Source organism: Juglans regia, chromosome 2 (assembly GCF_001411555.2).
Source record: "Juglans regia cultivar Chandler chromosome 2, Walnut 2.0, whole genome shotgun sequence".
Lineage (NCBI taxonomy): Eukaryota > Viridiplantae > Streptophyta > Magnoliopsida > Fagales > Juglandaceae > Juglans > Juglans regia.
Genome location: NC_049902.1, coordinates 11,055,586 through 11,076,077, shown reverse-complemented (window position 1 = coordinate 11,076,077; position 20,492 = coordinate 11,055,586). Strand labels below are relative to the sequence as shown.

Here is a 20,492-nt window from a genome sequence, read left to right as displayed (position 1 = left end):
CCCTTATAATATTCTTTCCCTTCCTTGGACTCTCGCTCTGGTGCCTGCCTACAAATCTTTCTCTTCGCTTCCTGGCGGGTTGTAACATTCAGCGCACCTGGAATGGAAGATAGGATTTTTCGAGGAAGTTAGTTAAGATCAATGCTAGAAATGATTACCTCATTGCAAGCCAAGAAGGAGTTGGGAGCGGGGCCGAAGCCTACTTAGTACATTTAGTACTTAAGGAGAAAAACCTAAGGAGATAGAGGATATACCCATAGTAAATGAGTTCTCAGAGGTATTCAGACAATTAACAGGATTGCCCCCTTATAGAGAAGTCGAGTTCTCGATTGAGTTGGAACCGACAATTCTAGTACTTAATTCATTCTATAGGATGGCCCTAACCAAGTTGAAAGAACGGAAAAGCCAACTACAGGAGTTGTTGATGAAGGGGGTCTCTCAAGCCTAGTATCTCACCTTGGGGAGCACCAATGCTATTAGTTAAAAAGAAGAATGTAACCATTAGCATGTGTATCGATTATCGAGAATTTAATAAGATGACCATAAAAAATAGATACCTGCTACCAAGGAAAGATGATTTTCTTGCTCAGTTGCAAGGAGCTGCAATGTTTTCTAAGATTGACCTTAGGTCAGGTTATCACCAATTGAGGATTAGGGGAGGCAACATACCAAAGACAACTTTTTGGACGAGATACGATCACTTTGAGTTTACGATGATGCCTGTCAAGTTCGCTAACGCCCCTAGGAACTTTCATGGACATTATGAATAATGTATTTCGGCTGTCTTGTACTTATTTCTAGTAGTGTTCATAGATGATATACTAGTGTATTCTAGAAATTTGCCACCAAAGGATATTCTAAGCGGCATGCAACAGTTGAGAGTGAGTGAGTTTGATGAACTGAAGTGTCAGTAGAGGAAGGACCCAAAATTGTTAGAGATTTTGAAAAAGAGTCTGTAGAGGTAGGGGACCTGTACATTTCAGCTTAGGTGAGGATGTAATCTTATTATTAGAGAAAAGAAAGTAGTTCTGCCTAATTCAGAAATGTTAGGACGAGTAGTAGTAGAAGCTCATTCCTCGCCATACTGATACATCTAGGAGGTACGAAGATGTACCAAGATCTTAGGAAAGGATCTTGGTGGGAAGGAATGAAGTGAGACGTCACCCTCTTCATCAAGAGATGCGCTACATGTCGAGAGGGAAAGCTGAGCATCAGAGACCGGTTGAGGATTTATAGCCCTTGCCTATTCCGTAGTGGAAGTGGAAAGACATTGCTATGGACTTAGTGGTAGGGTTACCATTAATGGTAAAGACGACATATGGTTAATCGTAGATAGGTCGACCAAGAGTGCCCACTTTTTACCAATCGCTATTACAGACACCTTGAGTAAGCTCACTCTGATGTACATAAAAGAGATAGTTAGGTTACATAGAGTGCACTCCGACGTTGGACCGAGACCCAAGACTTACGTCTTATTTTTTGAAGTGTTTACAAGCATCAATGGGCACTAAGCTGAAATTCAGTAGTGCTTACCATCCCTAAGTTGACAGACAGTCGGAGATAACTATTTAGACATTGAAGGACATGCTGAGAGCATGTGTATTATATTTTAAGGGATCCTGGGAAAGCCATGTCCCACTCATTGAGTTTGCATATAATAACAATTACCAAACGACCATCCAAATGGCCCCTTACGAGGCATTGTATGAGAGAAAATGTGGATTTCCGATATGTGGGATGAAGTAGCTATTAATTATCAATTTATATATACATATAGCTAATTCCAAAACAATATCAAAACACACCAGTACCGAAATATTTTGTTCTAGTGCTTAAATTGGAATGATCTTGCGCTGGAATCAAATTTAAAACATTTCCAAATTGTCCAGCTAAGGGGTGTGATGCTCGCAAACTCCTCTTGGGATTTAATAAAACTTGAAGTGTCAGGACATGCAACACAAAGTCACATACTCCCATTCATGACAATTAAGAATGCAATGCAACTAGCATACTTCTAACACTATGTGGTAATCACAACAAATACTTTTCTTTTAGTAATACACAATGTACTAGAATGTTAAATCCCTAATCATAAACACTTATCTATTAATATTCACATATCAAAAGTCATATCATCCGTCCAAAAAGTTTGTAATCAAAACATCATAATACTATAGACTGATCTACATAGTTACAGACATAATATAAATTAAATCAAACACCAAGGCACTCACGCAACTTGATTATAAGCTCCAAAATAGAATCCATGAACTGAAGGATTGACTCTAAAAGATCTGTGAGGCTCCTTCCCGGCCAACTCGACCTCTTCCAGATAGTTGTGCGCTGATCCTCTGCTCCCGACACATCATATACCATTCTGAGGAGAATGGTAGTTGGGATTACCATAATGAGTTTTTTAATAAAATTTCAGCAAGTAAAACTCCTAGCCTACTAACAGTATGAATAAACATGCATGTTAGAAATGTGACATGTATGCTTGATGAACACAAACTTGCTTATGCATGACATGACTTAGAAACATCATAACTTGACATGAACATGGCATACTTGCTTGCATGAACATGGGACATCCATACATATACATGTTTGATTACTTGAAAATGGACACTCCACGTCTCCCCACATACCGTGTACTCTTGCAGGTACTGCATCACAGCACAGGTCCTTGCACTAGTTGTGAGTCATCATTCATGAAGGCTTTACTCGTAAGTAAATCCATAACTTGTACTTGTAGCATGTTTCGGCACCCACTAACATTTGGTGCCTGGCTTCACTCCAGGAACTAGTTACTCAGGTCTCATTCAAAGTCGATTGGCGGTATTTTATCAACCCAGGAGATTCCACTCCATTTTAGACACTCTAGAGTAGACAGTGGAGTTCCACTAGGATAATCTCTCATCCTAGCACTTGTGTTCATGATAAAAGAATACGACTATTGCATGATTTAGAAATATTTTTGTGACATACTTGTTTACTTATGACATTCATGGTATGTAATATATATATATATATATATATATATATATATATATACTCTTTTAACATATTTAAAATGACATGGAATGGCATGTTATAAAAATACTAAGAAATCATAAAGTAAAACATGAATATAAATAAAGCATCATACCACCTTACATGTATAAAAATACAATAAGTCGGTTAGAAGCTAACTTACAAAATGTCGTGTGTAACGCAAGCATAGTGTAACTTGAAATGAGATACGTTCTAGAATTAGAAATTCTCACTTAATTTATCCCTAAACTTTTGGAAAATTCTAAATTGGCCCCTAAACTTAAGCAAATTGCAAGTGGACCTAAAAACTTACCAAAATTTATATACCTCATGTAAACTTCACACTACTTGCTACTTGGCCATTAAACACACTAGCATGCTTAACCAAAAATAATAAATCTCAAATATCACATTCTTAGTTCTAAGATCATTCAAAGACACTAAATCTCACATTTTACAAAAACTTAAAGTTGCCACTTCAAAGAATAACAGAAAACACCAGGATTACGTCAAATCGAACATAATCTTGGTGTTCTTGGTCTAATACTTTTATTTCAACTCCAAAAGTCCACAAATTTCACTTCTAACATGTTCATCATTCATACCTAGTTGATAGCATGCTTGACTAACAACAAAAATCACAAAACTCAACAAATGAAACTCGGTTTTCAAGGAAATCATAGAAACTGAAACTTGCATGCTTTGACTTGAATTACAGAGACTAAATCCTTGATTTACATGCAAAACATCATAAAACAATATATCCATGTACCTCACATTCAATTTATAACTTGATCCAAGCATTAAATCTAATATACTATAGCAAATAATGCATCCAAACAAACACCAAACCCTAGAGCCTCTAATCATGCTTAAAAACTAGTTGTTGCATATTTATTACAAATCCAACAAAGACCTAAGTCAAAAAGCTTTAAAAAATTCCAACTTAATCCATAGATTAAAGCTTTAAGAACAAGATTTACTAAAAGTATAGAATTGAGATCCTAAGGCCAAAATGATAAACTACACCGAACAAAAAGTCATTTTGGGGAATCGGTTTCTAGCACTTAATAGATCATTTAAAACCATTTTATAAAAACCCAACATATTATGTTATAGATCAAACCATAACTCACACAAAATCGAGATTCAAAAATATTTTCATAAAAAAAAGCACAAACTTCCACGGTTCAACAACAAACATCCAAATTGAACCATTTCATCTTCAACACCATCATTTATCCATCAAACTTCAAAGAAAATTCAACCAATACTCTCCCAAGTAATCAAGACTCACAACTTAACAAGATAGAATAGATTTAAGCCAAGTGAAGGAACATACAAAGGGTGGAACAAGGAATCAAGAGCTACAAAAAGGTTTTCTCTCCTCTAGCTCTCTCGGTTTCTCTCTAGGAAAGAAAGGAAAAATTATGCAAGTGTAGAAGGAAATGAGAGGTGGCGTGGGGGGTGTATAGGGGCTGACTTGGTGGTTGAAGTTATGATACATGAAGTGAGGTTAACTTGTGAAAAGGAGAAGGAACAAACTATTGGAATGTGGGCTGCATCCTTGCAACCAAGTCTAAGGGTGCAATTCGTTTCATAAAATTATACTCCTAAATGTCTCGAATAAATAAAAGAAGCAATCCATCTTCGTAATGGATTAGGATCCGAACACGCTAATAGACTAAAACATAATTGATCACTCGATTCAAGAAGTTTCTAAGCTCTAATCTATCGAATTTCTTTCGAGACGTTACACAAGGGTGGCGAGTTAGTCAAAGTACTCACTATATCAAAAATATTATTTAAAGATGTCATCTTTCCAAATGAAATGGTCTAAACATGTCACCTTTAGACAAAAAAAAAAAGTCGTAAAAAAGCAGTTCTGCTGTAATGACTTGATGATGGTCTAACAAGCAATAGTAAGCAAGTGAATGATGTTCACAAAGCAACCAGTTGATAAACAGTCGTGTGAAGTTCCTAGCTTCCACATGACTTATGCTTGAGACTATTTGTCTCTCTTTCACCAAATGCACATTGAGAGTGTCTAGGTAGTTACCAATTGAATGATCAATGTCCTTGCATCTTTTTCTTTAAAATTCAACCTGCTTTGATTGAGTAATACAGCATTAAAAAGCCGAAGTCAACAGAAGTTTGAATTTAAGTAAAATGTGGTTTGGTATATACTCCTTATTCATGAATTCTGTCTTTGGCAATTTTACTTAATTCAAAGACAATTATGCACACGGAAAGACTTATTGCTAGTTCACCCTTTTAATTGTATTGATGGTAAAAGATATATATATATATATATACATATATATATATATATATATATATATGAGAGATTCTACCTGGAAACCTTACACCACACACCTCCATCCAACTTACATGTGATTTGTCATTTTTTCCTTTTATTTAAACATACACATATTTAAGCATTACAATAAAAGGGCAAAAAAGACAAAAAAGACAAATCACATATTGATTAGGTGGAGGTGTGTGGTGTAAGGCTTTCAAGTAGAATCTCTCATATATATATATATATATGTATATATTTCTACTAAAGAATATACAATTTCACTAACCAAAGGTGTGCCAACTGAGTTAGTATACGGTGTCACACCCTATACCTGAAGGTGAATCCTTTTAACCAAAATCAATAACTATGAGAAATACTTAAATAAAAATCGTCAATGAAAATGTCTCCAAAATTCCTCCACTTGGCAATTATCTCATTACTCTCTTTTAATCAAAGGATGAAGGGGTTGATTTGAGTGTGAGATCAGTCCAAGACTGAGGCCGAGCAACTAGCTACTGCAAGATAGGAACCGATCACCCTCGAATGGAAACCCCCAGCTAGAGATGGAATTCCCGCTTCCTGAGCGTTTGAAAAAATTAATTAGCTCTTGGGATGAAAGGTTCTCACCTTGTCCCTGACATTGTTCTCCGATGATTACCCTTAGGTGGAAGGGGCCATCATTCTCTCTCTTTCTTCAATCATTCCGACCATGACAAGTGGGTTGGTTTGTTTCGTCCTTCTATCTATCTACACCCTACGATAGATTCTTTAAAGACAGCTCGTGGCCTAGCTACTAGATGGAATACATTTTGACGCCCCATATTTTATGTTGTGACGATGTAAAGGATCCTCTGTGACCACTATGTCTTTGTATTATTTTCAGGCTTCGAGGGTGAGCCTTTCCACGGAGTGATCAATCGATCATTTCTGAGTCGACCAAACAATCTATTGATCAATCTTTCGCATCAAAGCTTCAACCTAGGATTTAAGGGACAAAGAATCCACGACCCAAAGAGCCACATCCATCCTTGGGCCTTTGAACCACCACCTTCATCAAGTTCCAAGATCATTGTCACCTCCTTGGAAGAAAAGGCCAAAAAGAAAACCCTAACTAGGGCCCGACCAAATATAATATATATATATTTATATAAAACCAAAGAATTACAAGAGTGCCTAACAAAGCCAAGATGATAGAGCACTTAGACAATTCACTTGGAGTACAGGAATGTCTACTGGTAGGAATTCCTCAGGGCATCACTCCACCAGAAATTCCCTCTGCCCCTACCGTACTCCAGCTTGAGATTATTTATAATTTCAAAAGATGGTCAAGGTAGCTTTCTTCCAAGTCACTGCTATGGAAAGGGTTACCAGTTCTGTTAGTGGAGGGCTGAAAGGGGTGTCAATCTTGCTCCCGCTTTCTAGCTTAGGGGCGTGCTTTCGATTCCTAATACAAAGTAGATGAACTCCCCCAAGAAGGGTTAGAATGGCAGTTACTACACCTTGGGAAGTACAATATCGGCATTTTTGGAGGTTACTCATGCTCTTCTCGCCAAAGTGAATTGAAGTTGGCCTTAGGTGTAATAGGACTCCAAGTTACCATGCACGATCATTTATTGAGGTGCTCCCACTTGGACAAACAACTTTGGGCGACCCTCACAAGGGCAATAGGGGTTCACTAAAAAAAATAGATATTAATTAATCAAAGGTTTAACTGATCACCACATGTGAATTGAAAATATACACAGGATGTTCTCCCTAGAACTGATGGAGCAAGGCCCAGGGAAGTTCTCTCTTTTGTAGTAGATACCGAACCTGCTGCCCGTTGATGAAGAAGGGGGCGGGCATGGTGCTTTAGGAAGGAATTTGTTGAATACACTTCTTGGAGATGGAAGTGCCTCCAAATTGATCAGACAATCCTTGACCATTTGCACTAGTAGAGAAAGCCTAAATTCCATGATCCTGCAAGCTCATCTCCTTTACTTTGCAAACCAAGAACTAGGAATATCTTTGAACACAAACAAAAGAAAATGAGAAGAAGTATAGGGAAGAAGATGCAAGGATTTTTCGTTCTTTGAGGCCTTACTACTTCATCATCGTTGGTCCTTCTGACATAAGATTCTCAGCCACTCGGGACTTGCGATCCCAGGTAAGATCGATCGATGATCATGAGATCCTTTTCTATCAGATATGAAGCTTCAACAATTCTCTGCCATATGTTCGGATTCAACAAAACTCTTATTTGTTTTTCTGCTAAAAGTGGATCTGGCTTTCCTAACAAGAATGCTCGTCCTAGCTACGAACACCTTCCTACTGCAAGGTGAGGCTCTGCCCTTTCCCTAGTCTCTCCTAATAGTAGCATATGAGTCAAAGGCTACTAGAACTACTAGCACGGTATTAGCAGCTTAGCCAAACCAAGATCCGACTCCACCTCACCTAAGCAAAATCTCACAGCATGCACCTCAGCTGTACACGCATCAGTCAAGCCTTCTCAGCATGAAGACTCTTCTAGAAGCTCCTAGAAAACTCTTGTTGAAATTCCTTTAATCGGTTTCTGTTATTCCCTTGTAAATGGCATCTTACGGTTACAACAAAGTCCTGTAAATAGCTCTAGGCAGCACGCACACCATGTGCTTGAGCAAATGTCCAAACTATCCTATAATTCTCCTATATAAAGGAGTCCTTGCAAACAATAACATATATGAAAGAAATACAGAAATTCATTAAATTGTTCATGGCATCAGAGTCAAAATAGACAAATGTCTCCATGGCTGAAGCTAATCCTAAAAAATTTCTCAACCCAAAATCTTCTCCTCCTCCCTCTTCGTTTCTTCCCCACCTCTCCCATCTTGTCTCAATAAAATTAAACAATGAAAATTTCCTTCTCTGGCGAGCTCAGATGGTTCCATATATGAGATGCCAATGTCTTTTCCACTTCATCGATGGCACTAATCCTCCTCCACCACATTTTCTCCCTAACTCTGAAACAATCAACCCAAAATATCTTGAATGGTCCCACACTGACCAGCTTATCCTTAGTGCCATCATCTCCTCCCTCTCCGAAAATCTTATTGCCCAAGTCGTTGGTTACACCAATGCTCATCAAGTGTGGAATGCCTTGGAAAAACTTTTTACTTCCAATTCTCATGCTCGGATTATTCAACTTCGATATCAACTTGCTATTGTGTCAAAAGGTTCCTCCTCTGTTTTTGATTATTTCCAAAAAGTCAAGCACCTTTCCAACACCATGGCTGCCGCTGGCACTCTACTATCCTCCGTCGAATTTATTTCCTATCTTCTAGCTGGATTAAACAGTTATTTTGATGCCTTGGTTACCTCCATTACTGCTTGCGTTGAACCCATATCCTCTGAAGAACTCTTTAGCCTCCTTCTCACCCACGAAAGTCGCCCTGCTCACTCCACTCATCTTCCCTCCTCCACTAAATTATTTGCCAATTTCACCTCAACAAATTCCTCTCATGGTCGTGCTAATACTTAGGGAGCCTACCGGGGTAATTATCACGGTCGTGGAAGGGGTCGAACTTTCAAACCTCACCTCCAAATCTCTTTCCCACCTCAGCAAATCAAAATCAGTCTCCCTTACCGCACTCCAAACCAACTTGCCAAGTCTGTGGCAAGGTTGGTCACCTTGCACTGCAATGTTACTATCGCTACAACCATGCCTATGAAAATGGCCCACCCAGGTCTCTTACAGCCAACTACACCTCATCCAACTCCACCGCAAACAACAACTGGTACCCAGATACCGCAGCCACAAACCATCTCACTTTCGATCTCTCCCACTTGAACCTCAACTTCGCCCCTTACAATGGATCTGATCAAATTCAAGTTGGTGATGGTATTGCCTTACCTATCTCCAACATCAATGATTCTCTCTTGAACTTTGCTTCTCGCTCTTTTCATCTCAAGCATATTTTACATGTTCCTCACATAACCAAAAACTTGGTCTCTGAAAATCAATTTTGTCTTGATAATTAGGTTTATTTTGAATTTCATGCCTCTCATTTTATTGTAAAAGACTCCAAAACGAGGGGCCCTCTCCTTCGTGGCCCCATTCATGACGGTTTATACACCTTTCCAACAACTTCATCATCTCTTCAAGCTCTTGTTGGTGAGCGCACCACATCCTCTCGGTGGCAGTCCAGACTTGGGCATCCATCTCTTTAAGTTGTGCAGCGTGTCCTATCACACTATTCCTTTCCAATTTCAACCCGAGACTTCAATTCTCCATGTTCAGCTTGCTGTCAAGCAAAAATTCACCAATTACCTTTTGTTTCTTTTTATCAACGGGCTACCCAACTCTTAGAACTTCTTTACACAGATGTATGGGGTCCTGCCCCCGTCCTTTCTCGTGAAGGATATCGTTATTATGTTGCCTTTCTAGATGACTATACTCATTTTACTTGGTGGTTTCCATTAATACAAAAATCTGATGTTGTCTCAGTGTTCATTAATTTCCAACGATCTATTGAATTACTCTTTAATTCCAAAATAAAATCCATCCAAAGTGATTGGGGAGGCAAATTTTGTCCTCTCATTCATCTTCTTAAAGCCAAAGGAATTTCACATCGAATTTCTTGCCCTCATACTCACCAACAAAATGGTGCAGTTGAGCGCAAATATCGACACATTGTTGAAACCAGCTTAGCACTTATGGCACATGCCTCACTGCCTCAACATTTTTGGGCAGATTCCTTCCACACTGCTGTGTATTTAATAAATCGTCTTCCTACTCCCTTACTTCAACAACTTAGTCCTTTTGAAAAATTGTTCTCTAAACCTCCTAATTACACTTTTCTCAAAGTCTTTGGAACTGCTTGTTGGCCTCACTTACGACCATATAATCAACATAAATTGGATCTTCATTCTTCACAATGTCTTTTTATTGGGTACAGTGACTCCCACCATGGCTATCGTTGTCTACATCTACCTACAGGATGCCTCTACATCTCAAGAGACATTGTGTTTGATGAGCAACTATTCCCTTTTAATCACACCAACATCTCGGACTCAAGCCCATCCTCAATGCCTCTCCCACCCAGCCTACTTGCACAACAAATCCACAATCTGATAACACCCGCATGACCCAACCAACCAACTCAGCCCACATCTCCCTTACCCAGCTCACTCTCACCCACAAACCACGTCACACAGCCCCACCCCTCCCTTCAGTCTCCTACAAGTCCAACTATCCCAGCAACTGAGCCCATCACGCCCCAAAGCCCACCCTCTTCTCCTCCACAATTTGATACTCCCTCTCAACCCGATTCCCCTCAGACTTTATCTCCTTCCTTCAACACTCTCGAACCTTCTCAGCAATCTCTACCATTTGTTGCGCCTCCCCCCACAAATTAAATAATCACTAGATCAAAAACTAATTCTATCTGTCCCAAAACATTCACCGATGGCACTATTCTCTGGCCGCCCCCCCCCTTCGCCGGAAGTTTTCTCACAATTTCTTCCCCCATTTCTGATGATCCCATCTCTTTTACCAAAGCTTCAAACCACCAAGTTTGGAGGACAGCCATGGCAGAAGAGTTTCAAGCACTAATGAACACTAATACGTGGACTCTAGTGCCCTCTTCAGGAATCAACAACCTGGTAGGGTGCCAATGGGTCTTTCACACCAAAAGACGTTTGGATAGCACCATCAACAGACACAAGGCTCGTCTCGTCACTAAAGGGTTTCATCAACAGGCAGGTATTGACTTCTCTGAAACTTTTAGTCTAGTTGTAAAGCCAACCAAAATTCGTACTATACTTTCCATTGCTGTCATTGAAGGATGGTCCCTACGACAGTTAGACATCAACAATGCCTTTTTGCATGGAGACCTCCAAGAACAAGTTTTCATGACCCAACCCATCGGCTTCATCCATCCCGATCACCCAACCCATGTCTGCTGCTTGAATAAGGCCATTTATGGTCTTAAACAAGTGCCACGCGCTTGGTTCTCCAAGTTGAGTACCAAGCTTCTTGAGTTTGGCTTCACACAATCTCTGTCAGATCCCTCGTTATTCTTGTACAAACATTCTCTGGCACTCTCTTTTTCTTAGTGTACGTAGATGATATTATTCTTACTGGTTCCAGTATGAATGCTATCACCTCTGTGTTCCATTCTCTCAACTCCTTCTTCCCTGTTAAGGACCTTTGACCTCTTAGATTTTTTCTAGGACTCGAGATTCACCACCTCTCACAAGGTCTACACCTATCACAAACAAAGTATGTTTGTGAGCTGCTCAAACGGACCAAAATGGATCTTGCCAAACCTGTCCAGACCCCCATGGCCTCCTCTGCTCAACTTTCACTCACAGATGGTCCTAACTTTTCTTATCCAACCCTCTATCGCAGTACAGTAGGTAGTCTCCAATATCTGTCTCTTACCAGACCTGACATTGCATTTGTTGTCAATAAAATTTGTTAGTTTATGCATTGTCCAAAACTACCTCACTGGCAAGCGGTCAAGAGGATCCTCAGATATCTCAAATACACTACTCACTACGGTCTCCTCATCCGCCCCTCCTCTTCCTATAAACTTCATGCATTCTCTGATGCAGACTAGGTTGGATGCCCTGTGGACTGTCGCTCCACTGGTGGTTTTTGTGTGTTTCTTGATTCAAATTTAATTTCCTGGAGTTCCAAGAAGCAGCCCACAGTTGCCAGATCCAGTACTGAAGCTGAGTACAAGGCACTAGCAAATACCACTGCTGAACTACTTTGGCTTCAGTCTCTGCTTAAAGAACTTGGTATTTTTCTCTCTCAGCCCCCTACCCTCTGGTGTGACAATTTGGGGGCTACATATCTCGCAGCTAATCCTGTTCTTCACTCATGCACAAAGCATATGGAGATCGTTTTCCACTTTGTGCATGACCGTGTCACTTCCAAGTCTCTACAAGTTGCCTTCACTGCCTTTCGAGATCAAGTTGCTGATATATTCACCAAGCCCTTGCAATCATCTCGGTTCCTTCAATTAAGAACGATTCTCACAATGGTTCCCATCATGGACTCGCGGGAGGGTATTAGCAGCTCAGCCAAACCAAGATCCGACTCCACCTCACCTAACCAAAATCTCACAGCATCCACCTCAGTAGTACACGCATCAGTCAAGCCTTCTCAGCATGAAGACTCTTCCAGAAGCTCCTAGCAAACTCTTGCTGAAATTCCTTTAATTGGTTTATGTTATTCCCTTGTAAATGGCATCTTACGGTTACAACAAAGTCCTGTAAATAGCTGTAGGCAGCACGCACACCATGTGCTTGAGTAAATGTCCAACCTATCCTGTAATTCTCCTATATAAAGGAGTCCTTGTAAACAGTAACATATATGAAAGAAATACATAAATTCATTAAATTGTTCACAAGGGAAGGAAGGGAAGGGTTGTTCTTACGAGTTCTCGACAAACCTTTTGGAAAAGTGAGTCAGCCTAGTGCTCCTCCATGTCTTCACTTCCTCGAAAGAAGCCAGAAGATCGATAATTTTCTTTCAGAACTCCCTAGTGTCCCAATTGTCATCCATAAAAACATCACAGAACGTCGGACATCATTGGCATCTCTTTTTTTTTTTTTTTACAAAAAACACTTCGTTAAATTTTTCTAAGTGGCAATTCTTAATTAGGTTAAAAATAATCGAAAATAGTAATAAAATAGTATATAAGCTACTGCTTAAAAATCCAAACCATAATAGGTTAAAATAGAAAACACATGTTCTTAAACCCAAATAATACATAGCACAGGAATCATGTTGATCAAAATTTCTATAAAACTTTTGCTTAATTGTATTGCGGATGTATAAAACTTTAAATACATGAAAGTCCATTGGTTTTTCTTATTGGGATATATATATATATATATATATATATATATGACGTCATCGTTTGACAAGTGGCAGTTGTCTATTTGCAGGTGTGATCCTCCGGCACGAACAGAACCATTTCATAACATGCACCAAACATTTTACGCGTGGCTTTGTCAGACATGGCATTTGTTTATCCGATTTATCGGCAGCTGTGTTGAAATTTCCGAAGGCCAACGCCTCGTTGCCGTCCCCACATTAGCCTCAAATTCTCCACAAGTTCGTGCATGACTTTTTATTCATTTTAGAAGACTTATAAATCCACTCAAAATTCCTCAACCTCTCATCCGACCCTCTCTCTCTCTCTCTCTCTCGCGCATTTCGTAAGCATCTGATTTTATCAGTCATGAGCCACTATGATCAGCAGCAAGCTCCTGGTAAGTAAAATGCCTCAAGTATAATCTTAAGAAGTATGTTGAGACTTGAGAGGATCATATATGTAATTAAATTCTAGAGCCTTCTTTATAACTAGTTTTGAAAGAAAACTGCTACTTTATTCCTCCTCTTTTGCCTCCTTTGGAAAGCTTAAAAGATATTTCGGACTACATCTTTTGGATCATTGGATCTTTGATTTTGGTTCATGTATATTGAAATTGCAGGGGCATATCCCCCACCTGTGACTGCATATCCGCCGAGCTATGGACCTCCACAGGCTGTAGTAGATCAGGGCAACGTTCAAGTTCCTAATTATTATGTTGCACCACCTCCACCAATTGGTTACCCAACCAGAGGTACTGACGCTGCAGCAGGGTATAATCCCCAACACATGCCTCCCGTTGAAACTACAACTAGGGGTGAAGGGTTTTGGAAAGGATGGTACGTTTGTTTTTCTTTTGTTTGTATGATCTTCGTTCTCTGTTTTGATAATTTTCATCTATTTTTGCTTTGTTTGCTTTATTTCTCATTTGCAGTGTTGCTGCCTTGTGCTGTTGCTGGGTCTTAGATTTTTGCTGTTGCTGATAGCCTGCAGACAGTATTATGCTCCCATCAATTTAGAATGTGACCCGTCCTGTGTAATCTAAAATCTTGAAAAGGTTTACACAATTTGATAGATTCGTACTTTATTACTATATTTCTGTGATGCGGTAACAATCACTATATATTGTATTGCCAAGGAGCTTAAAAAATTCATCGTTTTATATCAAACACCATCTTAAAAGAACTCAATCAGACCAGCCTAGCCTTAGAGCAAAGAATCACTAATATTTTATTAAATCTACACGCACTATCAATATATCAAATTCAATTATATAATTATCTATGCATAGTAGATCTGTTACCAACTGATCCTCATATTCTCGCCCATCCCAGATTTGATAGAATATTGATGGTATGAGCCAACAACTTTGCGATTCTTTGCATCTTTCTTATCTTGTTAAACTGGAACTATTTGATGTATGTTTCCACACAAACAGCAAATACAAAAGACTTTTGAGGTGCTATTGTCAATCATGCCTCCATTTGTTTCCTTGACAAACATTTCAAACTTAAACTGTAAGACACAGGCTTGTGGTGTAGCTGCAGCCATTTCAAAATGAAAGTTTGCTTCTCAATGTCAACTGAAACATAAACTACATTCACAATCTACGCGGTCCTAAATTCCTAACATGAGCCACAAAAACATCTCTTGCTATAGGCTTTGTTAGGGGATCAGCAACCATGCGACTCGTAGAAAGGTGTTTCAGAACCACTTCTTTTTGTGCCACCATGTCTCTGATGTAGTGATATTTGATATCTATGTATTTAGTTCTTCTATGATACTTTGAGTCCTTAGCATATGCAAAAGCTGCCATGCTATCACAAAATATTGTCACCAGATCTGTAGTATCCGTGCCAATATCTAGATGTTCAAGGAACCTCCATAATCAAACTGCTGCTGAGCAAGCTATATACTCTGCCTCCATGGTGGATAAGGGACACGAGCCATCTTTCCCAATTCTCTTTGAGTCTTAGGACACATCTCTTTGAACAAGCTCTCGTCACTAGCAATAGGAGTGTCAATGGGTTTACATTCACACATTTGGAAGCGCTCGAGAACTTTATTTATGTAAGTCTGCTGGGACAAACATAGAAGTTTCTTTGATCGATCTCTATAGATCTAACTCCCAAAATGTAATCTGCCTCACTCATATCCTTCATCTCAAAATTAAAGCATAACCACTCTTTTGTGGTGACTATCAACCCTTTGTCATTTCCAGCCATTAGTATGTCGTCAACATAGAATGACAACATAATGAAGCTCTTCTTGGACCTTTTGACAGACACAATGATCATCCGTGATCATCGTAAACCCATTCGAGAGAATGACTTGATGGAATCTGAGATACCATTGTCTAGATGATTGTTTTAGGCAATATATATTGTTTGAGCTTGCACACCTTGCGCTTTTAACCTTTGACCACAAAGTCGTGAGTTGATCCATATATATCTCCTTATCTAATTCTCCATTGAGAAATGTTGTCTTAATATCCATTTGATAGAGTTTCAAATCCATGTACGTTACTATAGCTAGAATCAGGTGAATCGAGGCAATTCTCATCACTAGTGAAAAAGTTTTCTCATAATCTATACCCTCCTATTGAGTTTATCATTTTTCCACTAAGCGAGTTTTGTATCATTCTATTGATCCATGCAACTTGCGCTTCACCTTTAAAATCTATTTGTTCCCAATAACCTTGCGCCCTAATGATAGATATACTAGATCCCTAACCTAGTTAATCCTCATAGACTCTATCTTATCATTTAGTGTTTTCATCCACTCATCTTTAGTAGAAGACAAGAGTGCCTCATGAATTGTCCTTGGCTCATCATCATCTTGCGGAGCTAGCATGAAAGATTCTCATTCAATCTCAAAACGACAACGAGAAACACTTTCACGCATGTTTCTACACGGTTGAGGTTGTTGTGGTTGATTAACAAATGGTGTGCTCCCACTCAAAGGCAAATCACTCTCAAAATTTGTAGGAGTTTGGGAAATTTCTTCCTTATTCTCAACTAAACCCCTTGGAGTGCCTTCCTCTTGACCCACAATCTCATGGAGTTTCAAACTCCTATTAACCTCACCCCTACTTGGAAACTCATCCTCTATGAAATGTACATCTCATGACTCAATCTCAGTCACAATTCCATCAGATTGTTCACTTATTATCACATACCCTTTATAGTGTTCTAAGTACCTTATAAAGATACACTTCTTTCCTTTAGGGCCAAACTTCTTATATTTATGAAAAACATCGTGAACAAAACCCATTAAATCCCATGGGCGCAAGTTACTTAAATTGAGCTTTTTGATGGTCCATAATTCATATGAAGTGGAAGATACTGATTTGGAGAGCACTCGATTAAGAATATAGGCAGCAGTCAAAATACACCCACCCAAAATGAAATTAGTAGGTTTGCTTGCACTATCATTGACCTAACCATCTCAAACAGTGTTTGATTTCTCATTTCTGTCACGCCATTTTGCGATGGCATACATGGCATCGTCAACTATCTTTTGATTTTTTTAACCCCTGCAATAAAGTGGTCGTTGCCACTTTTATTCTCAAGCATGTAACGCATGGAAATTAAGCCATGTGTTACATGCTGTTACGGCATAGGAGGGGTTTGCCCATGTGGGCACCCCTCCATCTTACAAAATGTAATAAAGAAAACACTCTTAACAGAGGTATGAGATTGAATAAGTTGAGGAAAACAATAAACAGTTCATCCAAAGTATATCCCTAGTAGTTTGGTTACATAAATGAGATGAGGTAAAAAATCTGTGAATAGTAGTGACATAATTTATAAATAGTAGTGACATAATTTGAATTAAGATTTTTACGAAATTTTGGAAAAAGAGAGAAAATTTGAATAAAAAAATTATAAAGTTAAAAGCGGGTTAGAATTTCATTAGTTTTTTGTGTTTTGTTTGGAAGTTTGAGAAAGTTATAATGATTAGATAATGATTAGATGAAAAAATTAAAATTTTGAAATAAAAAATATTTGTGTTTGAATGGTGTTTGGATATTGAGATGAGTTGAGATGAGATGAAATGGTTTCATAAGTCTGTGAAACCAAACCAGACCTGAATACAAGTAGAATCAAACTAGAGATCTAAATCAACTAAAATTCTTAAATCTGAAAAATTAAAAAAGAAACAAGGACATTTGCCCGTTAGATCGCTTAATATGTCTAGGACGTTTCAGCCTATAGACATTCGGTTAATCTTTTTCACAATCTCCATGAGCCCAATATTTATTGATACTAACTTCTCGTACTCACCCACTTGAAATCTATCTTTGGTTAGCATACTCCACACAAAATCTAGCTCCAACTTCAAACTCTACAACCTGCCTCTTCTTTTTTACTACAATTATCATGTACTATGCATTCGATTTATCCAAATGATCACTGGTTGCTTTGTGCATCTCAAATTCTCAATCTAAGCTATCATATCTTCATCAGCTTGGACATTCACCTTCTTCAAATCAAAATTAGAAGCCAGAGCGTGTGGTGAGCACCGATTGTACCCATATATTATACGGATTGAATCTTGTGCTCTTGTTTGTTGACTAATTATAAGCAACCGCAATCTGAAAACTACTTCGTCCCAAAAGTCTTCAAGTGATCGCCAAACAAGGTACGAAGTAAGTCATTCAATGAAAAGTTCACAACCTTATCTAACTATCAGCCTGAGGGTAACATGCTTGATGGGATTAGTTTAATAATCTTTGTTGTACTTTTACCAGTCTACACATTGAAATGACAACATTAGTTTACTTGAGTTATTTTATTTGAATATTTTTTGTATGTAATTTACTATTTATGATATGAACGTCTCTTGTTAAGGTTGGCATGGATAGTATGGACACATCATCTCAAAACATGGATGCCCAAATTGATTGGACAACTCATATTAATTTGTGGTGCAAAGAGGCTGCAAAACAAAAAATAGTTAGAGAAAAGAGTTTGCTTCTAGGCGCGTTACAATGTCACTTTCTTTAAGACAATATTTGCATCCACCAATAACGGTATGCACACGGATTACAAATATATTTGCCTCCAAGATACAATGAAGCCCAAGACAAATCTGTTTATCTAACTGCATTATGCACACACGAAATAAATCCCGTACACCCTAAGATTTTACTATTCAACCAAGAGATTAGAAATCTGTTCTCTCAAAAACGAATAAATTGTAGCAAATTTTGAAGAAATGAGATAATTGGAAGAGAGAATTTTGAAAATGGCTTATGAGATTGTTCAATTCGTAGGCCAAAGAGTTCATTTAAAGATGGCCAAAAGATGCAAATGAAAAGCTACAGTTGTAACATTTCATTATTCTGAAATCTGATCCGAACAAGTATATTAATTATTGTGTCTGTTACCAAGTGACAAAAAGGTGGCTTAGTCCAATGGTTATGATGTTTCTCTTCCAACTGGTGCACCTTTTCATTTTATTCGCAAGCAACTATACACCAAGCGCCGGTTGGGCCGCACACCCTAGTCTCGTGGTAGGGGCTGGCTAGGAGCTACTACACCTTGGCTGTTGGTCCTTCCTCGCCAACTATGTTGAAATTTCCGAAGGCCAACACCTCGTTGTCATCCCCTCATTAGCCTCAAATTCTCCACAAACGCGTGCATGACTTTTCAATCGTTTTACAAGACTTATAAATCCACTCAAAATTCCTCAACCTTAGCTATGTTGAAATTTTTGAAGGCCAACCCATCATTATCGTCCCCTCATTAGCCTCAAATTTTCCACAAGCGCGTGCATGACTTTACAGTCCTTTTACAAGACTTGCAAATCCACTCAAAATTCCTCAACCTCAGCTATGTTGAAATTTTCAAAGGCCAACCCGTCATTGTCGTCCCCTCATTAGCCTCAAAATTTTCAAAGCATATCCCTATTAGTTTTGTTATACATATGAGATGATGTGAGAAATCTGTGAATAGTAGTGAAAAGATTTGAATTAAGATTTTTACCAGATTTTGAAAAATGAGAGAGAAAAGTTGAATAAAAAAATTATAAAGTTAAAAAAGGTTAAAATCTCATTATTTATTTATTTATTTATTTATTTATTTGGAAGTTTGAAAAAGTTGTAATGTTTAGATAACGATTAAATAAAAAAGTTAAAATTTTGAAATTAAAAAATATTTGTATTTGAATTGTGTTTGGATATTGAGATAAAATCAGATGAGATGATTTTAAAGGTATGTGAAACCAAACTAGGCCAGAATAGAAGTAGAATAAACCTAGAGATCTAAATCAACTAAAATTTAAAAAAGAAAAAAGAAACAAGTTTGCCCGTTAGATCGCTTAATATTTTTCACAATCTCCATGAGCCCAATATTTATTGATATTAACTTCTCGTACTCACCCACTTGAAATCTATCTATGGTTAGCATACCCCACACAAAATCTAGCTCCAACTAATTCAAACTCTACAACCTGACTCTTCTCTTTTACTACAATTATCATGTACTATGCATTCGATGTCTCCAAATGATCAATGGTGCATCTCAATCTAAGCTATCAATTAATCTTCATCAGCTTGGACATTCACCTTCTTCAAATCAAAATTAGCAGCCAAACCGTGTGGTGAGCACGGATTGTATATACCCATATATTATACGGATTGAATCTTGTGCTCTTGTTTGTTGACTAATTATAAGCAACCACTATCTGAAAACTACTTCGTCCCAAAAGTCTTCAAGTGATCGCCTACCAAGTGATCACAATCTTATCTAGCCACCGGCCAGTCTGAGGGTAACATGCTTGATGGGATTAGTTTAATAATCTTTGTTGTACTTTTATCAGCCCAGCTAGTTAAATAGTCTACACATTGAAATCACAACATTAGTTTACTTGAGTTATTTTATTTGAATATTTTTGGTATGTAATTTACTAATTATGATATGAACGTGATCTTTTGTTAAGGTTGCTGGCATGGATAGTATGGACACATCATCTCAAAACATGGACGTCCAAATAGATTGGAGACCTCATATTGGGATGGAATTTAATACATTAGATGAGGCATTGCAACAGTGGGAGAATATGGAAATTCAGTACATGGTATGATTTTGTACATGCCTGAACATAATGATCATATACTTCATCTTTATCTAGAAACTACGTACTTATATTTGAGATCTGAACGAAAAATATCTAAAGAATGTACAAGCCCTTGCAATCAATTTAGCGCAGTGCTTCTGAAGTAGTCATGCCTAAGGAGTTGATCATGAGTAGAGAAGCTGGTGAGCGGGCAAATCATGGATTTATTGAACTCGATCTATGGCGAAACT

At 38.3% G+C, this 20,492-nt stretch overlaps 1 protein-coding gene across 1 annotated transcript; it reads left to right on the top strand.

Annotated features, from left to right (window-relative positions):
- Nucleotides 1-13,415: 13,415 nt before the first annotated feature.
- On the top strand, nucleotides 13,416-14,369 carry LOC109011246 (cysteine-rich and transmembrane domain-containing protein WIH2-like). Its single transcript, XM_018992360.2, has 3 exons — nucleotides 13,416-13,579; nucleotides 13,802-14,018; nucleotides 14,114-14,369. Exons 1-3 carry the CDS (start codon nucleotides 13,549-13,551, stop codon nucleotides 14,160-14,162), a joined length of 297 nt encoding a protein of 98 aa, XP_018847905.2. The 5' UTR covers nucleotides 13,416-13,548; the 3' UTR covers nucleotides 14,163-14,369.
- Nucleotides 14,370-20,492: the final 6,123 nt, after the last annotated feature.

What these genes read in the sequence shown, in the direction of transcription:
- LOC109011246 (XM_018992360.2), top strand. Translation starts at nt 13,549, where the DNA reads ATGAGCCACTATGATCAGCAGCAAGCTCCTG. An exon ending in TGATCAGCAGCAAGCTCCTG is followed by an intron (nt 13,580 to 13,801) that starts GTAAGTAAAATG and finishes TTGAAATTGCAG; the next exon opens with GGGCATATCCCCCACCTGTG. An exon ending in GAAGGGTTTTGGAAAGGATG is followed by an intron (nt 14,019 to 14,113) that starts GTACGTTTGTTT and finishes TCTCATTTGCAG; the next exon opens with TGTTGCTGCCTTGTGCTGTT.